The 20978-nt window shown below is 35.4% G+C and overlaps 3 protein-coding genes and 1 long non-coding RNA gene across 4 annotated transcripts; all 4 read right to left on the bottom strand.

Annotated features, from left to right (window-relative positions):
- Window positions 1-1225: 1225 nt before the first annotated feature.
- LOC131526352 (uncharacterized) lies at window positions 1226-7370 on the bottom strand. The gene is made up of 2 exons (XR_009267431.1): window positions 1791-7370; window positions 1226-1319 (listed from the first exon to the last, which is right to left on the bottom strand). It is a non-coding gene; the product is annotated as an uncharacterized LOC131526352 (long non-coding RNA).
- Window positions 7371-10997: 3627 nt separating this feature from the next.
- On the bottom strand, window positions 10998-13265 carry si:dkey-211g8.6 (uncharacterized protein LOC794045 homolog). The gene is made up of 2 exons (XM_058754612.1): window positions 12882-13265; window positions 10998-12094 (listed from the first exon to the last, which is right to left on the bottom strand). The coding sequence occupies exon 2, from the start codon at window positions 12052-12054 to the stop codon at window positions 11068-11070; it is 987 nt and encodes a 328-aa protein (XP_058610595.1). The 5' UTR covers window positions 12055-12094; window positions 12882-13265; the 3' UTR covers window positions 10998-11067.
- Window positions 13266-14385: 1120 nt separating this feature from the next.
- si:dkey-211g8.7 (uncharacterized protein LOC794123 homolog) lies at window positions 14386-16708 on the bottom strand. Its single transcript, XM_058754614.1, has 3 exons — window positions 16303-16708; window positions 15984-16056; window positions 14386-15844 (listed from the first exon to the last, which is right to left on the bottom strand). Exon 3 carries the CDS (start codon window positions 15772-15774, stop codon window positions 14869-14871), a length of 906 nt encoding a protein of 301 aa, XP_058610597.1. The 5' UTR covers window positions 15775-15844; window positions 15984-16056; window positions 16303-16708; the 3' UTR covers window positions 14386-14868.
- Window positions 16709-19375: 2667 nt separating this feature from the next.
- On the bottom strand, window positions 19376-20975 carry si:dkey-211g8.9 (free fatty acid receptor 3). The gene has a single exon (XM_058754611.1). The coding sequence runs from the start codon at window positions 20970-20972 to the stop codon at window positions 19911-19913; it is 1062 nt and encodes a 353-aa protein (XP_058610594.1). The 5' UTR covers window positions 20973-20975; the 3' UTR covers window positions 19376-19910.
- Window positions 20976-20978: the final 3 nt, after the last annotated feature.

Here is a 20978-nt window from a genome sequence, read left to right as displayed (position 1 = left end):
TCAAGCAGGACAGAAGAGAGTACTGAGCTGTTGGCACGACAGAAAAATGTCCGGTACTGTGAACAGCATAGCATAGAATTGCCATTACTGCATATCGGTGAGTAACGTCCCACTTCAAGCACTGTACATCTAATATGGTTTGATAAGTATTCTTAAACCCTTTGATGAAAGTTGGTGAAGACCATCAGTGCATTACTCATTTAACTTAGCAATTCTTTCTCAGCAAACTGTTGAGGATCTGCGTGCATCATCATCATTGGTCCTGCTGCTGGCAGCACATGATAATGTGCAGGTTAAGTCAGTGCTCATCAACTTTACCATAATGTCATGAAAAAAGGCCAATGCTCATCACAAGATCCTAAGAAGGTATCCTGAGAAAGTTCCTCCAAGACAAAGGAGCGGAAAGACTGCATAGAATGTTTTTTGTTGTTGTTGTTTTTTTGTGGGGGTTTTTTGTGGGGGTTTTTTTTTCCAGACATCCATGGACATCAAAGCTGTCAGTGACCTCCAAGGAAGTTCTCCAGTCATTGCAGCCTCAGTTGTCAAGTTTGGAGGGAGTTTTCAGTTGAACATAGGAGCCTTGACTTTGTTCCAGGAATTCTGTCAGGTTCAGCTGGAGGTGTGGGTTGAATACTTATCAAGCCATTTCAGTTTGTGTTTTATTTTTTATTTATTTTTCTTTACTAGATCGTTATTCCAATTTTAAATAATACTTAGTTATTTACAATTCAATCATATATTGTAATAATTTTTGAAAGAATGATGGCTCTGTAGGTACTTTTCCACTATGTACATCTGGCTGCCAAAATCTTAGTATGTTTTTCTAAAAACATTGTTCACATACATAAATATCCAGTTTCACATTTAGCAGCCAGAAATACATAATCTCCATTCAAACATACCTCTTTATAAAAAGAACCAAAACTCTCTAGAAAATTTCTAGAGAGCAATTGCGGAACCACCCTTGAACCTTTTTACAAAACATATATTTCAAAAATAACATTTAAACCATGCATTGACAAGATGAAACAAACCAGCTGATTTGTTCTGTGTGCTTCTGGATGAAAAGCCATGGAACATCTCATCCAGCTGTGGTTTTTCTGATAACAAAACACATTTAAAAAGTTGCACTTTTATTGTGCGGTACCCGAAAAATGCTAATGTCTTGCTTAGCTAGTGTAGCCTTTGTTAAACTGCCTCTCAATGTGTGAACCTTTTTTGATACCTGATGATGTTATTGTTTCAGTGGCGGTCGTGCACTCCTTTCTTCTCCCTTCATCTTTGATGGCCACCCTACTTTTTCTTTGTCCCTGTAATTCCTGCACAGGATTGAGTCAAGATGGCATGATATTAATTGCCAAAAGCAAAGATAAGCAAAAAATAAATAAAAATAAAACTCTTCTACTTCGACAAAGCATGTTTACAATTTCTTAATTAAAATTCACAACCAACAATTTTAATATAAAATGTTTTAAAAGATTTCAATTACTGTTACTATTTTTATTGTTTAATTTTGATGGTTCTGTGGTGTGTTTAAATATGTACAACCAGTTTGTTAAACTGCAAACCACAATGCACATATCTGACTGAAGGACTATTAAGACTCTCAGTGTTCAAAATGGGTTATTTATTGTTTGTATTTAGTATAATTAAAACTAAACAAACTGAAACAAAAATGCATTATAACATCATTATACAAATAACTGCCACTACACAAAACATTGAACAGGTCATTAGCATGCTATATATATATTAAAAAAAATAAAAATATATATTGTTTAAAATAATACCATTTTTTCAGCCATGGGTGAAAACTGTCCTTTATTGTATCTGTGAAAAGATGTCAGATTGTTTCATAACATCATCTACAATTGTGACCCGTGCTGGCAAAATGAGTCAGATTCTCACTGTTTAATTTTGAGCTACAGACAAAAGAAGTGAAAAATGTCAGTTTTTGTCGAATTTAAGGTTTTCACAAAAACAAATTCATTAAGCCGTCTTGTAGCGATCCCCATGCTCCACATAGTAACTAAAGAGATAAAAATGACCTTTATTTGTACGTTATCTAAGAAGAGTACCTTTCTCTCTGCTTCTCCTGTATAACATTGTTATACCTATGCATCATGGTAGAATCTGAACCTATGATATCATTGAAGACAAACAATTATATTCTTCTTGATTGCACAATATAAATACATGTTCCAATTGCAGCTGCCATGCTTGATTACTGGATTAAACTTGGCCCAAAGATTTTTTACACAACATCAGAACACTTACAAAAGGTTTAGAGATGGTTTATATCTCTGTTTCTTTCTTTTTTTCTTTCTTTTTTTTTAACAAAAGGTGATTTGCTGACCACTTGAAAAGTGTATCAAACCCCTCTAAATAAGAATGATGGGGAGAAAACCTGCAAACCTGCTTTGGCTGTTTTTTTTTTTTTTTTTTTAGCCTGGTATTTATATCATATCCTGCATGTCACTGTCATATGTAAAATGATTCCAAATAAATAAAGAACAAAATTTTTTTAAAGAAAAAAAAATTCCCATTTCAAAGCGCAGACAAAATTGTTAGGAGTCATGGGATTCGGTAATATTTTCTAAAGTGGTGGTTTACCAAAATTAATTGTTCAAAGCTTTTCACAATATTGGTATGCCCATTATAATGAATAAAAATAATTGTTACATTTTAGTATTTTTTAGGATAAAATAATGTCTTGTATCTATCTTAAACCAAGCATTTTGTCATGTCCTTGAGGCACTTTACTGAGTTTACAGAATGTGCATGTCTGTGATTTTTGGCCATAATGTAAGCATTTATTTGTGTTCCTTTCTTGTGAAGAATATTTTTCTAAAAAAAACTGCAAGATATTTTATAAAAAACAGACTTTAAAGTTACGTCCCTCAGTCTGAACTCAACCCTGTCACACTATCCATTCTACGCCCATAATAATTTAGAAATGACATCATTCAGGTCTCTTAATAGTGGTGCAGAAAATGGTTAGTAGTATCATACTTTTTATTCATATTTTTGAGGCATATTATAGTCAGGGAGGGTACTGTTAACAAAGATGGAAAATGATTATTTTTCAACATTTTATTTTAATCCATAAGTATATACAATGTACATGTTTTATTGCTGCCATATACAGTCTAGCAGTGGCCATTTTGAGTGAAAAACCTCAACCCCGTCACATGTATTTCTCATTGTTATGGGGTTGTAAACTTTTGAGTTTTTTTTTTTTTTGAGTTGAGTTATTTCATTTATTAATAATTTTAATGAAAAAAATATATAAAATAGTCATGGTTTCAGCAAATATATATAGTACTCACCAAAATCACGACAACTCATATTTTTGTTATAAATAGATTTTTTGATGTAATATGTCCATTTAAACTTTGAAAGAGAAACAAATCGAAAAGTTTAAATTGAAGGCAATGTATCCCTTCAAATGTGTTACAGACTTCAACCCTGTCACATTAATATTTTTGGAAAAATATAGGGAAGACAATTAAGAATGAAAGCATTTCTTGCCGATTATTATCTGACATGTTAAGGACTAAAACCATAAAATTGTGGTTTTAGTTAAACTTCTAAATTAAAAATATTTTTTACAAAAATAAAGTCACCATAGACACACAATTTGTGTATTTTTAGCTGCAGTCCTGTAAAAATGTGAAAAATGTGATAAATGTTACATTTGTTGTCACATTTGAGCAGTACACGTGAGCAGTAATGTTTGTTTTATAAAAACAAAATATTCTGTGTAAAATCCTTTTTAAACCAATTTTGTCCGTTACGGGGTTGAGAAAAAAGCCATCTCAATCTGAAAAAAAAAAAACCTGAAAATAATAAAAAGTTGTTAATGCTTGAGGTGGGAAAATATGATTTTATTTTGGAGGTTTGACATGTGCCTAATTATGTGGGGCATTTAGAAAATGAATCATATGTAGTTCCGAATCCCAGGAATAACTCAGAATGATGTTTGAGAGATGCTAATAAATCATTTCTGTCAGGACCACTATGGTCAAAGATGACTGACAATTAGCATACAGTTTGGATTGGCGGTCTGGTTCTGTTCTGGGGAAGAACTTCCTGTGCATCCATGCAGCCTATGGATAAGAGCAGCAATAACCCCCCAGGGTACACAGAACAGAACCAACATAAAATGTATTGCAGATATCATTAAAGTTCAGTAATTTAATGTAACATTTTAGAGATTAGTCCGATTCAAAGGAGAATCGGAAGGCTGAATCCTGACTGACAGAGGAGGAGTTGGGGATGGAGGTGGGTAATTAGCTATTGAGCAACGCGAAGCTGGTGATAATACTGATGGACCTTATATATGAGTGCTGTGATAGGTGTTGCATCCCTATAGGTAGATGTGGATCAGCTGAGAGTCAGCTGATGCGAGCTTGACTAACTTGACCTGCCAGAACTAACGCTGATGCTAGATTTCAGTGACCACAGAAACAATGAGGGTTTTTTTTTTTCTGTAAGAAAAATGAGTCATGATCACATGAATCACAAGAACATTTGTGGTCCTACTTTACCTGTATTCACCTAGTATACACACTGTTAGACATTTCTGTAATTTCCACAGTTATTTACTGTATATCACCCAGTGTAATACTGCAAATTACCTTTACAGTAAATAACTGTAATACTCTTTGCATCATGGGAATTTTCTGTGACGTCAGACTCCACATACAGAGACTTACTGTATTTTTTTAAATTGCTGTATACTACTGTAATGGTCTCTTTGGCGCCATTATACTGAGGTCGTTTTATTTTCCTCATTTCTTAGATTTGGATTGACAATTTGCCCTGCACCGTGTCTACAACGCCGCAGCAGCTTGGGACTGACTACACTGGACGTGTTACATCGCTTCTAATGATTGGAAAATCCGTTTGTACTTCGTGTCAGAAACAGCACGAGTGCTTGGAGTGCATCTGCACGTCAGAAATATACCGGGGCATCGGTTTACTGTCCGCATTCACTGTAGATAATATATATAATGGGTTCTATATTGTTGTCTGTTGTCGGGTTTTGCCCGGGGATGAACCCGCGAGAGTGGGAGAGCTCCGGAGAACATCTGCGCTGTGTGTCGATGCACCTTACGAGAGAATAAGACCAGCAAGCAAGGTAAAAATATATGTACGTTTGTCTGTGTGTTTGTGTCAGATTTTTGCACACCAGTTTAACCTAGTAACATTTACTTTTTTAATTTTCAACATGGCGGTTACAGAACTTTACCATGGTAAACTGCGCTGTCGTTTCAAACGACTTTTGTTAGCTTATTGAATTGTTAACAAATTAAAAATGGTTTTTTACTAGCAATTATTAACTAATTATTGTGTCTGTTTTAATTGAATACCTATGTAGAGTAAAAATAAAATGAATTCTATATAAAAATTATAAAATCTAATGAAATCTATATTAAAATGAATGAATTACAGTAGTATACTGCTAAATCAAATACAGTTTGCTACTGTAAATCTTAATTACAGTAACTTACTGGCAACAGTGTTGCCAGTAAGTTACTGTAAAAACCCTTTGAAATGTCTAACAGTGCAGCAAATACATGTAAACAGAGTAAAAGAAGGCCTACACCTCTAATATAATATATATTTTTTACAATATTAATGATTATTTATGAAATCAGCTTTATTTTTTAAAAATTAACAATTCTGTTACACAAGATTGTTCGTATGAATAATTTTGTAGCACAAAATACCACATCACACCTTTATATCTTTGTCCCTATTCCTTTTCCTTACATTTGCATTGACGTAAACATGTATGACGTAAACAATATGTCATTCCACCAGAAATAGCTTTACATAAGAGCTGTCAACCAGCGTAAAATGTAATCTAATTAATCTTTAATAATCACACAATTGCTGAGAAAGGCTCCCAAATGAGCATAATTCAAATACATTATATTGTTACATGGATTAAACATTACAAAAGTGACTTCACATAAAAAAAATTTAAAAAACCGTTTCCTGTCCCTGTTGCTTTCTCTTACAATTGCATTGACGTAAACATGACGTACCTACTAATCACATCATATATGGAGTTCCTCTAGAAGATCTCTAGCCGGGAAAACACTTAAAATATGCAAATGATGGAGCCAAACACTGCTGAGAAACTTGCCTAGGCTGTTTGGATCATCTTAAATGGGTGAAGAATTAAAAAATTTAAACAGCCAGCTTCTGCAGAAAACACCTGACACATGTAAAATCACAAATAATCCAGGATGATTTTATTTAATATGGTTTATTTAAAAAGCAACTTAATTCAATACGTCATTCCACCAGAAATAGCTTTACATTAGAGCTGTCAACCAGCGTAAAATGTAATCTAATTAATCTTTAGTAATCACACATTTGCTGAGAAAGGCTCCCAAATGAGCATAATTCAAGTGCATTATATTATTACATGGATTAACCATTACAAAAGTGACTTCACATTAAGAAAAAAAGTGCTTCCTGTCCCTGTTGCTTTCTTTTACATTTTCATTGACGTAATCATGACGTGCCTACTGATCACACCATATATGGAGTGTTTCTAGCATGCAGTGAAAACATTTGATGGAGCCAAACTCTGTCGAGAACCTTGCCTAGGCTGTTTGGATCGTGTTAAATGGGTGAAGAATTAAAAATGAAAACAGCCAACTTTCACAGAAAACACCTGACAACACTTAAGACCACAAATAATCCAGGACTATTATGAAATTTATTTAATATGGTTTTTAAAAAGCAGCTTTATTTCAAAATGTCATTCCACCAGAAATTACTTTACATTAGGGCTGTCGACCGAAATAAAATTGAATCAAATTAATATCACACATCTACTCACAAATGAGCACAATTCAAAGACATTATTACAGATAAAGATATATATTAGACATTACAAAAACTGACTTCACATTATTTAAAAAAAACATCTAATCTCAAACTTTTTAATAGAAACATACAGGGCAACTTTATTCAATATCATTCCACCTGAAATGACTTTACATTAGGAACGTCAATGGAATTAAAATGTAATTAACTTTATCTTTAATAATTACATATTTTCTGAGAAACTCTCCCAAACAAATTTAGGCATAATTCAAAGACATTGTATTATTACAGATGAAAGTTAGACTTCATAAAATGTAACTTCAATTGTTTTTTGTTTTTTTTCAAAAATTGATAATAATAAAGATTTATTACAGCATCAAATTCAATGGTTTTTTTTTTTTGTTTGTTTGTTTTTTTGAGACGAAGTTATGTTAGATTAAACAGATTCATAATGAAATCAGAGTTTCATCTTTAAAAACCTCCTACTTAATAATTCTGAAGAGATTGTACTTACCCAGTTGTTTCCTGGTACGCCTATGCCGCACTTCACTTTTATACCTTTTACGCGGCTGCTTTTCATTACGTTTGCATTGACGTAATCATGCCTACTGATCACACCATATATGGAGTTCCTCTAGATGTTCTCTAGCAATGAAAACAGGTAAAATATGTATATGATGGAGCCAAACCAGTCTGGTTTGAACCAGTGAAACACAATAGGCTGTCATAATGACATTTTTCATGTGACTGAAATTATGACGTGAAAGATAAGACATCATTTAAATGCAGAAAAGGTGTTTCAAATTTATTTCAGCACTTTTGTTTCTTTAAAGGGCAAAAAACCTACATATTGTTACTCTGGGTTTCTCTTTTATATAAGCACATGTATAAACATCACAGCCAATCTCAAAACCCTAAATCACATGACTTGCTAGAAGCGTCATCATTTTCTCTGTGGGAAAGCAACTTCCTGTCATAAACATTTCTACTGTCATATCAGTACTTACATCATATGTGAATTAAGTTTTTGGTTGCAATTGTTCAGTAATAATTTTTCATTTATAATACACCTTGTTATAAGCTTATAATATAGTTAGGTCCACTATAAGAAAAGAAATATGTAGAAAAGGTAATCTACTGGTAATTTTGTGCCAGGACCTTAGGGTAGAGTGGGGAAAACGCCCCACTTAAGGATTGTGCAAGTTTTTTTCTGTGAAACAAAAGTTAAATGTGTTCAGAAAAGTTGTGATTGTTTTCATGTTATTAGATTTTTAACAGAAATTTAATTTGTGCCAATGGGGCCACCTATGGGCCAAAATGCCCCCATGGGTGGGGTAAAATGCCTCCCAGTCTGACAAACCAATTTGCTTTAAACCTTTACAGCAAAATCAGAGTACAGGCAGCTTTAGCTTAAAATTATAAAAGAATATAATCAATAATTAAGAATTACAAAATTATAATAGCCTATTAATTATACAGTAATAACAATTTTTTAGCTGATGCTAACTGGCTAGCTACTTAGCTACCTGATGCTAACTTGAGGTCATTTTTAAATATAAAGTCCAAATACTTTGTCAACCAACTATTTAGAATACATTTGATGGAAAAACAAAGGATTTGATGTTCAGAACAGAACAACTACAGTAATTGCCCATTGCCCCTTGGGGGCGTTTTACCCCACACAATATCCCTCCTGAAAAAAACAAATTGAACCCTGCCCAAAACACAATAGAAAATGTAATGGTTTTAATGGTTATAATGGGAATTGTATTGGTTTTAATGGAAACTATAATGGTGTCTACTGGTATGTGATGGATTCTATTGGTGGGATGTTAAATCCTATTGGAAAAATGCCCAAAACACACTACAAAAAGGAATTTTGTAATGATTTTACTGGAAAAAGCTAATGGTTTATAATGGTATTTTAATGGAAACCATTAGAATTTCTGTGATGGTTTCTATTGGGCTTCTATTGTTTTTTTTTTAGCAGGGATGTTTGAGAAAAAAATGATCTCATTCTGAAAATATAATTATATTTTTATTAAATAACACGTACTCCCTATCTACAGGCCCTACTGTTCTCATATCATATATAACTGTGATGTTCAACAAAACAACAAGCTTTAAAACATTTTTTTTCTTACTACTGAAAATTAGATAATTTACTGTGAAATCCATTTTCTTTCCAGTACATAACCAGTGTAAGCTTCATGGTGAAAACTTCTACATCACTCTTGTCAACATAGTCCATAGTTACAATAAAAATGTATCTTGACATTATCTTGTGGTTATTTTGGGAAAAACAGTAGGGGAGGGCAATGCTTAGGTAAAAATACAGGTAAACCACCTGTGAAAAATCAATACAGTAAATTTTCTCATATTAACACAATACCTTGAGCTACATTGCCTTGCGAAAGTATTCATACTTCATACTTCATTTTATTCATGGAGATTTGTGCTGTTCAACAAATTAAAAACATTGTCGATAGGAGCATCGAAGACCTAAACACTGACATCAGTGCACCAATCAGAATAAGCGATTTTTTCCACTATGCCAGTGTAATTTATTACTTTGTCGGATTTTGGTGGAAACAGGAAAAGCATGAAAGGCAGGATGTCACCATTTTAGTTGGTGATTACTCAGTACGGTTGCAAGGAAGTGATCTGTACTGTTGTCCAGTCAAAAAAGATAAGAGATTCAACTTCACAACAAAAATCTTAATTATGCAAAATTGAAGCCATCAAAAGAAATGGCTAAAAACTATTCTGTGACAATTTGGAACTACATCAAGGGCAACCATGACAAAGTTGAATCTTATGTACTGACTCCTCAAGATGCCATTGCAGTGTGTGCTGTTTTGTTCTCAGAAGTTATTAGGTATCCTAGCATGTTTTTCCACAACATTCTTTTGATGCATTATTATAAATCATGGAGCGAGTTTTGTGACTATCATCCCATGGCATCAGGAGGTGCATGGAAACATCAGAGCAAAGAAGGAAAAGTTCCAGAAAAAGTTGTAAAGAGAGAACAAGAAAACCTTGTTTCGATGAGAGAAAAAGAGGCACTCCATTCCAAGTTACCTCCGCAGATTGAAGAACCAGAATGTTGGAGCACACTTTCATGAACTCATGCAGATTGCAAGGAATAACATAAATTGGGGGCTCTTTTTGAGAGAGGCTTTTGGAGTATGGGAGCTGAACACGCAGCAACCCTTGAAGTTTCACCCAAAGAGAGGCCCCCAAAACATAAACAAAACCTATAAAATTTCCGTATTATTTGTACAATATCTATTTATTTATTTATTCATGATTTTATATAATATTTATGTATTCATATAATTTTATATTAAATATGTAAATAAATTTGATATATTGGCTTCATTGTGTCATTGTCTTTTTGTGAGTAGTCATGGATTACATGAGAGGTGTAACAATAACATTTTGACATGAAAAAATAACGACGAGACTGCAATAACAGTATGAAAATAAATTTAAACAGTCTGTATAATCAATCTTATTGATTAAAAAAAAATTATCAGCAAATATATGGCCTCTACATACAAATACTGTTTTCATCATTAATGAAAGTAATGAAAGATCATTAGTCTAAAGGCTGAATACACTGAAGTCTGTGTAAACTGTGGTTATCAGCTGCTCTTTTAATGTCAGAGGTGCTGTGCTTACAGCTTTTACCATAGAGAAAATCACTTTATAAATCACATAATTTGATAATAATTACTTTACAGTTTACCACAGGCATTTAGAGTTTAGCTCTAACCTGAGCATGCTAATCAGAGTCTTCAGAGATCATTAGAAAATCACAGGTAGGTGAGTTTGATCAGGGTTGGAGCTAAACTCTGCAGCAGATTGGCCCTCCAGGGAAAGATTTGAGGAACCCTGGTCTACAGTATGTACTCTTCTGTGTATATATATATGTACAGTGTAAACATAGAAAAATCACTTCCAGGAAATCAACACAAGTATAATTTATCCATTAATTATATATCTTTATTTCTCTTGAATAAATCTATTTTTAAATCCAAGTTTAATCCAAATGATCATTAAAAATGAAAAAAACTTTCTGAATAAAATGTGCATTCCCACATCAAATTTATCTAATTTTACCTCTCAGAAAGTAAACTCCACAGTAGGCTACATGCAAACAATACTTCTTTCTGTAGGTCTAAATGAACTAAAATACTCTCTGTAGCTCGATTCTCAGCCCAGGTCAATAGGTGGGTTCGTCTCCTTGTAGGCTTCAGTTTTGGAAGGGCCAGCAGAACAGCAGCTTCTGTATTCTACAATGTGAATTTTCTCCTTTAGACCATTAACACATGCGCGTATGGCACTGCGAACAGCAGCCGAGGAAAAGTAAAAGATGATGGGGTCCAAACAGGCGTTCAGAGTGCTGGAGATCAAAGCAAAATTACGCCACCATTCACTATTACCGTGAATGAAACCAACCACGTGTGAGATGTTATACGGGCTAAAACAGATGGTGAAAACCAACAGCGTCCCCACCGCCAACCCAATGGCCCTGAGTCTACGCCGTCGTCCGAGATGAGGCAGATTGGAGAGGATTCGTATGAAGTTTATGTAGCAGAAGCAGCAGATGAGGAGGGGTATACAGAAAAGCACGAGAAAAAGCTCCAGACGAGCAGGAAGCAGAATGTTCAGCTGCTCTATGGTGAAGTTATCGTAGCAAATTGTCACGTGAGGATTGGGTTGGAGCTTGCTGTAGCTCGAATTATCACTTGAGGCTATGTATGGCACAATGTACACAATGCTGAGGTTAAGAGAGCCCAGAAGCCAGAGGAAGCAGCTTGCAATCACAGCATTGCGTGGTCGGCGTCCTAGAGCGTATCGGATCGGAAACGCAACACCTAGATAGCGCTCTATGCTAATCGCGGTCAGAAATAACGTGCTGGTGTAGATGGTGGAGAAGAAGAGGAAACTGCTAATGGGGCACAGGTAATATGGCAGGCTCCAGTTCAAGTTGTCAGTGGCCTCCTTCATCTTGAACGGCAGGACCGCGAGGAAGATGAGGTCAGATATTGTCAGGTTTAGCAGGAGAATGTCGATGGGGGTTGGTTTGCGGTAAACCTTTCGACAGAAGGTAAAGAACGCTAGGATGTTGGCAGGAAGGCCGATCAGGAAGGTGAGGATGTAGACTGATAAGAGAAGCTGGTAGTCTAACTTGGCCATTAGTCCGTACCTCACAGATGGTCAACAGGTGCTAGAAACACTGTGCAGAAAACCGAAACAGCAGAAGTTAATAAAGTATAGGAATGGTGATGACAGACAAATAATACCCACAGCTTTGCCAGAGTCAGAAATTAATAATAATGAAAAAAATAGAAATTTAAATAGAAAGTTTAAATAGAAATAATGTAGAGAACACCAAAGTATTGGCTTTAACCAATGCAAAGCAAATCCAAAGAGCAATTCATAATGCATGCTATAATATATGGAAAAATTGATTTTATAACAGGATATTTCTTCAGCCATGGGCATGTTTGGTTTTGTGGACTTAGAAAATAAAAAGAACTCTCACTAATTTAACTAGTTTGCAATTAGTTTTTACTAACCCTTACTTTTTAAGCAGCTTTAACTAGCTTTTTTATTCTGCAAATGACAGCAGTTGAAGTTAATTTTGAAATAAAATGAATGAAAAAAGTAGCACTTTATATATCCTAATTAAACAATAATTTCACACATAATTTGACAGAATTATAACTTCATTTTTATTTATTTCAGTCTTTAGATTATAATAGTTTTAACGTTATAGTAGATTGAACGTCTGGTTTTGGGACAAGAGTAGAACAGTAAAATCAGTATACATGAAGGGCATTTGAAAAATATCAAAAATTTTAAAAGCATTGGAAAAGTTTCCAATATAGTTTTAATATGATCTTTATATGACAAGAAAAAAAGTTTACATTTGTTAAAAAATCAAGCTTTTAAACGCATGCCTGAGGTTAAAGAAATATTCTCTGTTTAAAAAGTATAATAAATAAAACAAAACTACTGACCTTCACAACGTAGAAAAATACGGATCCTCAGCATTTTGTGCCTCCCCAGTTTCACACAAGGTAATCGCGAGCTTCCTTCACCTCTGTCCTAGACATTCTGAATGTGTGATTATACGTGATGGGTGCAACGACTCAAAACAGCGGAAATTTAATCAATTCAGAGCATAATCTGCAACACCGAGGCTCATCAAACAGTGTCTCTTGGCAACCCTGGGAACAGTAAGTGAGAAGAACACAGGAAGTTGTCATAACTTCTCTATATGGGGTATATGAAGCCCCCTAAGAACACTATCTTGTTATATGGAACATACTGGAAAGATAAGAAGCGAGTGTTTGTTTTGTGTGTGTGTGTGTGTGCACGGAGGAGTCAGGTGCTAGACCATGGTTGAGAATATCGAGTTGATTTGTGTATCATTCAATTTTATTCCTGAAGCAATTTAAGTGAATATATACTGAAATCTAGTTTGTTGGATCTTTTCATTTGTTAGTAATGTGTTTGTCTGGTGAATCCTTTTCAGCAAATGAAGGATCAAATAAAAAATCTTTTTTTTTTTAATGAATACAATTTAATTACTTACTTAGCAACTAAATGTATATTAATTAAAGCATCTGTGCGTTACTTATAAAATGGTTTACTATGAGACTAATAAAAATTTCATTATATAGCTTCCACCAAAGAGGCTGTTTCCTGTAGTTCATGGTTACTTGTTCCTTCTCCCAAAGAATCCACTTCCTGTGGAGTTTAGTTCCACACCTGGCTGTAATTTTCTGGTGAACTTAGTGACATTGGTAAGTTGATTCAGTGGCATTTAATTACAGTCCACAGGAAATGGGTTCTATAGGAACAGGAAGTTTTGCTCTTTTGCTAGCTTAATGGATAGTTCAACTCCAAAATGAAAAATCTTTCAATTTATTTAGACCATTTGTCATTGTAAACCTATATAACTTATTTTTTCTACAAAACACAATATTGCAGAACAAAGGCCTACTGTAGATAACTACAGAGGCATTTCTCAAAATATGTCATTTTACATTCCACAGAAGAAAGAAAGTGATTGGAACGTCATAAGGATGAGGAAACGATGACAGAATGCTCACTTTTGTCTGAACGTCAAAAGGACACAAAATTTACAGAATCATCATATTTAATATGATTTAATTATTTGTTGATTAAATTTAATAGATAAAACTTCCTTGAAAACATTTGCAATTGGTTTGTAAAAGGTGAGCAGAGTTTTTTGGTTGTTGTTGCATTACACCTTTTTGACCAGCAGGTGCCAGAAGCCTGATTTCACAGGAAGTGAAGCGGGAAATTTACCCATTGCACATCACACCAGGACCAGCAGTGGTTGAGAAGTTGAGAAAAAGGGTAAGGCATTTTTAAACAGTTCATTTGGTCCCAATTGTGTGGTCTGTACGCCGTATAAAATACACATTTAATATAAACAAATTAGGTTTATTTTCATATTAAACATCACAACAGACATTTCACTCTTTAAAATAAGACAATTTATATTAATTAAATTAATAATAATTAAATATTTCTATAAATACACTTGGATATTTTATATAGGCTACACCTTTATATTAAATGAAAGAACGATATGTTATATTTATTTACAAATGATATATTATGTCATCATAGAAACCTCTCTAAGATGTGCTACTGTTGTCTATGACCTTGCAGGGTAACGTTATTCCGACTGAACGCATCTATCCTAGAACAAGGAGCAGTGGACACTTTGGAGGGACACTGTAAATCTGAAGGCAGTTTAGTGCTGTCACAAAGATCGGCGTGATGCTCACAGGTCAGTTATTTCAGTGACATTTTTCCAAGGTACAGGACCCTTTTCTGCTCATATAGCCTACCATGACAAACGTGTACACCCTAAGTGTAGGTTACAATATGTCTTTGGACATTTGTTTTGTGTGATTGAATTAGAAGACATTTTGGGGATACCATTCTTAAGTTAAGTAAAAAGTTGCTTTAAGTAGGCATAAAACTGCACAAGACCTTTGCACATACTTTGATGGCCCTTCTCATATCCTTAGAGATACAGAAAAATATAATAGGATCAAAACATGCGTTTAAGGTGCTCAGCATTAAAGTTTTCATGCGCCAATCTGGATTTTCTTTTTTGATGAAGCCCACTACGTGTGATGCATTGTAGGGTGCAAAACTAATGGCAAACACAAGGAGAGTCCCCACAATCAGTCCAACTACTCGGAGTTTAAGCTGTCGCTTCAAGAGAGGACACTTCATCAAAATACGAATTAAACTGATGTAACAGAAGCAGCAGATAAGGAGGGGTAGAAGGAAAAACACCACTGCTATCCCAAGACGCACTGGGAGCAGTTCTGTCAGCTGTTTCGCTGACAAGTTAATATAACAGTCCCAAGGTTCGGGCTCCAGAGAGCGATTATTAGTGGTGTTGTCCGCTTCATTAGAAACTAAGTATGCTGCCTTGTAAGTAAATACTGAAGTTACTGCAATAATCACCCAGGTGAAAACACATATAAGTGTTGTGTAAATGAATCTTTTTGGACTTTTATACCTCACTGGAAATGCTACACACACATAGCGCTCGGCACTAATCGCTGCCAAGAACAGGCTGCTGGAATAAAGAGGAAGAAAGAACATGAACAGACTGAAGCGGCACAGGGCACCGGGCATGTTCCAAACCATGTTATCTGCAGCCTCTTTCATCTTGACAGGCAGGAAGGTGAGGAAGACGAGGTCAGAAGCAGCGAGGTTCAACATGAATATGTCAATGGGGATAGGTTTACGATGAATCTTGCGAATACACAAGCAGAATGCCAGCACAGTATTAGGAAAACCAATCAGGAATGTGATGATGCATATGGCGAGAAACACTGTCGAATCTTCTGACATTGTTGTCGGACTGTGATAAAGTTTTTCACTTTACTGTAGAAAACAACCCTGCGAGTTCTTAAAACAGCACCTGTAATATATAAACACACACACACTTTTGAGACTATTCTCTTAGATTTTTTTAATATTATAAAAAAAATATATATATATATCTAGAATAAAGGTTCTCAAAGATTCTAAAAACATAAGCGGTTTTATTTGGAACTTACCAAAGGGTATTCTCTCTATTATTAGTAGACTTGATCTCTTTTGAAATGTGCTTCTGTAATGTACTCTAGACACCTGGATGGCATACATACAGTAAACTATAGTATGATTTGCATTTTGTCATATTATGAATACATGTTTTGTTTTTTTCCCCAGTACCCTCAGGCTACTCATTAGCCTAGCTAAAGAATACTATGCTAGAATACAAATCATCAGACCAGTCTACGTTCCATCTATGATCAGCGAAAAGCACAGTTACTTAAAGTCTGGAGGCTGAAATAAAGGATAGTTATTATTATTCAGTCTTGGGTTGTTACTAACCTGTATCCATTTTCCTCCACATTTTTAAGCATTGTTTTGCATTTCATCCCAAGTTTGATGGTCTTAGCGAATTTATCTAGCTCCAAGATGACACAAAAACAACATGAAGTTACTTAGCATTAGTCTGTATTCCAAATAGCATTTTTTCTTTCCTTTTTATAGTTGCACAGATGTGATCATTTTGAGCAGCATAAACATTCTTTAGAATACTTTTTCTTTCTTTCTCTCTTTTGGCTGAACCTTAAATGGCTTTTGCATTAAATGACTTAATATTGATTCCATCATCTATGTGCCATGATCAAACTGCTGAGAGCTGAGAGCTTTTTGGAAAAATGCTGTATAATACAAAACAATTAACTGTGCCAATCAAAAACATAAATGAAATGCGATAATTCAAAATGTTAATTCTGATCTTCATACAATCAGGTTTAGGTATTTTTAATTAATAATTAAATGTAAAATGCTGATGCAAAAACAATTACTGGAGAAAGTTAATGTGAAAGCAAAATGTGCAAATCAGCGGGTAACACTGTTACATTGCTATCATCTTATAGTTTTAAATAAAAATACATATTCAGAACCTTGAAACTATGCTATTCCAAGAAAGTTTTTTACACTTTGGAGATGTTTTGTAAAAATGACTCACCAGTTCTGTTTTTTTATAGTTTTTCACCACAGTAAATAAGTAAAACGTGTATTCCAGTCCAACATAATTGGAAAACCATCTAAACAGATTTTAAGACTAAATACTCACCACAACTCTTCGGGTTATGGCTTTGGCTTCCATCTCATTTTAAACAGTAACTTTTAACATGCATGTTTATCAGTCCTCAAATCTTTCCTGGGTAGTGCCACATTGCAAACCACAAACTATCACATGGGTTTTGTGCACGCTTAGTCAATGTGAAAATAAAGGACTATTGTTTTGTTTTCTTTTTTCTGGTATGGATATGAGGCCCGAAATTAGTGTAAGGAGTATTTTTTAAATGATATCAAGGATATCAACAATTTCTGGACATCGTTGTGGTCCTGCAGTGACTTTTGTGTGAACATGTAACCAGTGTTTGGAAGGTTACTTTGTAATAGATTACAGATTACAAGTTACCGTGTCTAAAATGTAATAAGTAGTGTAACTATTTCAATTACTTAAAGTAATGTAACTGAATACATTTGATTACTTTTCTAAATTTCTAATGTTTTCAACTGTTAATCACATTCAAACATTTTGTGATTACAGTAGTGATTATTGTCACTTTCGAAATCCTTCATCACCTGAATTAAGAGTATAATAAATTAATTTTAAGCTCAGCCACCACAAAATCAGACTTACTTTGAGATCATTCTGAGGTTAAATACAGATTTAAACCATAACGAGAAAAAGTTTAAGAGCTATGATACAGTTTTTGAAATCAAATCTTTACAGTTATGACAGGAATTCAGGCATTCGAAGAACAGTTAATCTTAAAAAATAAAGCATATACAGGTGCATATCAATAAATTAGAATGTCGTGGAAAAGTTAATTTATTTCAGTAATTCAACTCAAATTGTGAAACTCATGTATTAATTCAATGCACACAGACTGAAGTAGTTTAAGTCTCATAATCTCAACAAATTAGAATACTTCATAAGACCAATAAAAAAAAAAAAACATTTTTAGTAAATTGTTGGCCTTCTGGAAAGTATGTTCATTTACTATATATGTACTCAGTACTTGGTAGAGGCTCCTTTTGCTTTAATTACTGCCTCAATTCAGCGTGGCATGGAGGTGATCAGTTTGTGGCACTGCTGAGGTGGTATGGAAGCCCAGGTTGCTTTGATAGTGGCCTTCAGCTCATCTGCATTGTTGGGTCTGGTGTCTCTCATCTTCCTCTTTACAATACCCCATAGATTCTCTATGGAGTTCAGGTCTGGTGAGTTTGCTGGCCAGTCAAGCACAGTAACACTATGGTCATTTAACCAACTTTTGGTGCTTTTGGCGGTGTGGGCAGGTGCCAAATCCTGCTGGAAAATGAAATCAACATCTTTAAAAAGCTGCTCAGCAGAAGGAAGCATGAAGTGCTCCAAAATTTCTTGGTAAACGAGTGCAGTGACTTTGGTTTTCAAAAAACACAATGGACCAACACCAGCAGATGACATTGCACCCCAAATCATCACAGACTGTGGAAACTTAACAATGGACTTGAAGCAACTTGGGCTATGAACTTCTCCACCCTTCCTCCAGACTCTAGGACCTTGGTTTCCAAATGAAATACAAAACTTGCTCTCATCTGAAAAGAGGACTTTGGACCACTGGGCAACAGTCCAGTTCTTCTTCTCCTTAGCCCAGGTAAGATGCCTCTGACGTTGTCTGTGGTTTAGGAGTGGCTTAACAAGAGGAATACGACAACTGTAGCCAAATTCCTTGACACGTCTGTGTGTGGTGGCTCTTGATGCCTTGACCCCAGCCTCAGTCCATTCCTTGTGAAGTTTACCCAAATTCTTGAATCCATTTTGCTTGACAATCCTCATAAGGCTGCGGTTCTCTCGGTTGGTTGTGCATCTTTTTCTTCCACACTTTTTCCTTTCACTCAACTTTCTGTTAACATGCTTGGATACAGCACTCTGTGAACAGCCAGCTTCTTTTTTGGCAATGAATGTTTGTGGCTTACCCTCCTTGTGAAGGGTGTCAATAATTGTCTTCTGGACAACTGTCAGATCAGCAGTCTTCCCCATGATTGTGTAGCCTAGTGAACCAAACTGAGAGACCATTTTGAAGGCTCAGGAAACCTTTGCAGGTGTTTTGAGTTGATTAGCTGATTGGCTTGTCACCATATTCTAATTTGTTGAGATAGTGAATTGGTGGGTTTTTGTTAAATGTGAGCCAAAATCATCACAATTAAAAGAACCAAAGACTTAAACTACTTCAGTCTGTGTGCATTGAATTTATTTAATACACGAGTTTCACAATTTGAGTTGAATTACTGAAATAAATGAACTTTTCCACGACATTCTAATTTATTGAGATGCACCTGTACATGCTGCATCACTTCATAATTTCAATACACAAAAACTGCATCAGGAAAATGAAACAGTCCCAAAGAATGTAAGAGCAATTTAATTTATATTAGAATACAGTGCCCATGTTAAACATTTTACACATTCACATTATACATTTAAAAGTACAAGTATTACAGTAATTACAGAATAACTGTTTCACAGAATAGTTACAAATTAAACACATGGGTCATCAATACTACTCTGTTGTTCAGATTTGAATGAAATAAAAGAATATACATGGAGTCTGTATAGAACTGCTTCAAATTTACTATAGATCTTCCCTCATGTTTAAAAGATCCACTAGATGCTATTTTACAATTTTTAGTCATTATAATAACTTACTATTGTTTATATTTTTGGTTAAAATCACAAAAAAATTCATATAATACAGAGGCAAACATAATTGAAAAGGGAAAGCTGTGCTTGCAAAATATTATAAGAACATGCACTCTCATCCAATATCTTTAATAACCACCAAAACATGATCTCATAGCTCATATCCTTCCCCTAAAAATGACTGGGTGACTCACACTCACAAGTTTAAAAAAAATTCATGTTCAAAGTCAACATCTCATTTATTTCCATGAGTGTCTTGCCGTACCCTAATCAGGTCACTTATGGACGAGTCTGCTTTGTTTGCTTTTGCTCTGTCATTCTTAGATTGACCATGGCTTATTACTGACGCCGCTTGTGTCGTTGTTGTTTGAGGGTTCCTGGAAGCCCTGTTCCAGTGCTTCTGATGCCATGACTTGCATGGCGCTTTCCTTCGTTTGCGGCACAATCGGTCCACCAAATCCCTCGGCGTCCATGGCGAAAGCATCAACATGACCACAGGCTCAAGAAATACATTGCAGGAGCTGGAAAGCATGGCTTCACTTCTCCACTCCACATTAGTGTACAAGACAAATCCCACCACGTGGGAAACATTGTAGGGTAAATAACAGACCACAAATACTACTAAAGTGGAGAGTGCAATGGCTAACACCCTTCTTTTCCCAACAGAAGGCAAAGCAGAGTGTCTGACAAGCACAAGGCAGCGCAGTGTGCAGAATGCTGACAAAACGAGCGGCACCAGGAAGAGTAGCAGTGCCATCTCCAGGCGTAACGGCACCAGCACTTTCAACTGCTCCTGGGTGAAGTTTTCATAGCATGCCGAGACATTTTCCTCTGATAAAGACACAAAATGGCCCCCTCCTTCGGCAATATAAGCAAAACCCAAGTGTACAAGCACTAAAATCCACAAGATAGCGCTCACCAGGCAAGAGGTACGTGCCCGGCGGTAGAGTTTGTAAGTTATGGGATAGGCGATACTCAGATAACGGCCCACAACGACTGCTGTGAGGATCAAACTGCTACCGTAGACAGAAGAAAACAGAAAGAAGCTGTAAACAGGACAAACCGCAGCTGGAAGCGCCCAACCTTGGAGCGTCTCTGCCACTTTGACTGGCATCCATGACACTAGAGCCAGGTTTGCCACACACAGGTTTAGAGCGTAGACTACATTGGGGGTGGCACCATGTTTTCGAGCCTTACGGATGTACACGAAAAGAACAAGGAGATTTCCGGGAAGTCCAAGCAAGAAGGTCAAGATGTAGACCAACAATGAGACGAAGCTGGACACGGTCAACTCCATGTCAGA

This window comes from Onychostoma macrolepis, chromosome 19 (genome assembly GCF_012432095.1).
Source record: "Onychostoma macrolepis isolate SWU-2019 chromosome 19, ASM1243209v1, whole genome shotgun sequence".
Lineage (NCBI taxonomy): Eukaryota > Metazoa > Chordata > Actinopteri > Cypriniformes > Cyprinidae > Onychostoma > Onychostoma macrolepis.
Note: the sequence above shows the minus strand (reverse complement) of the source record. Positions and strands in the feature narration are given on the sequence as shown.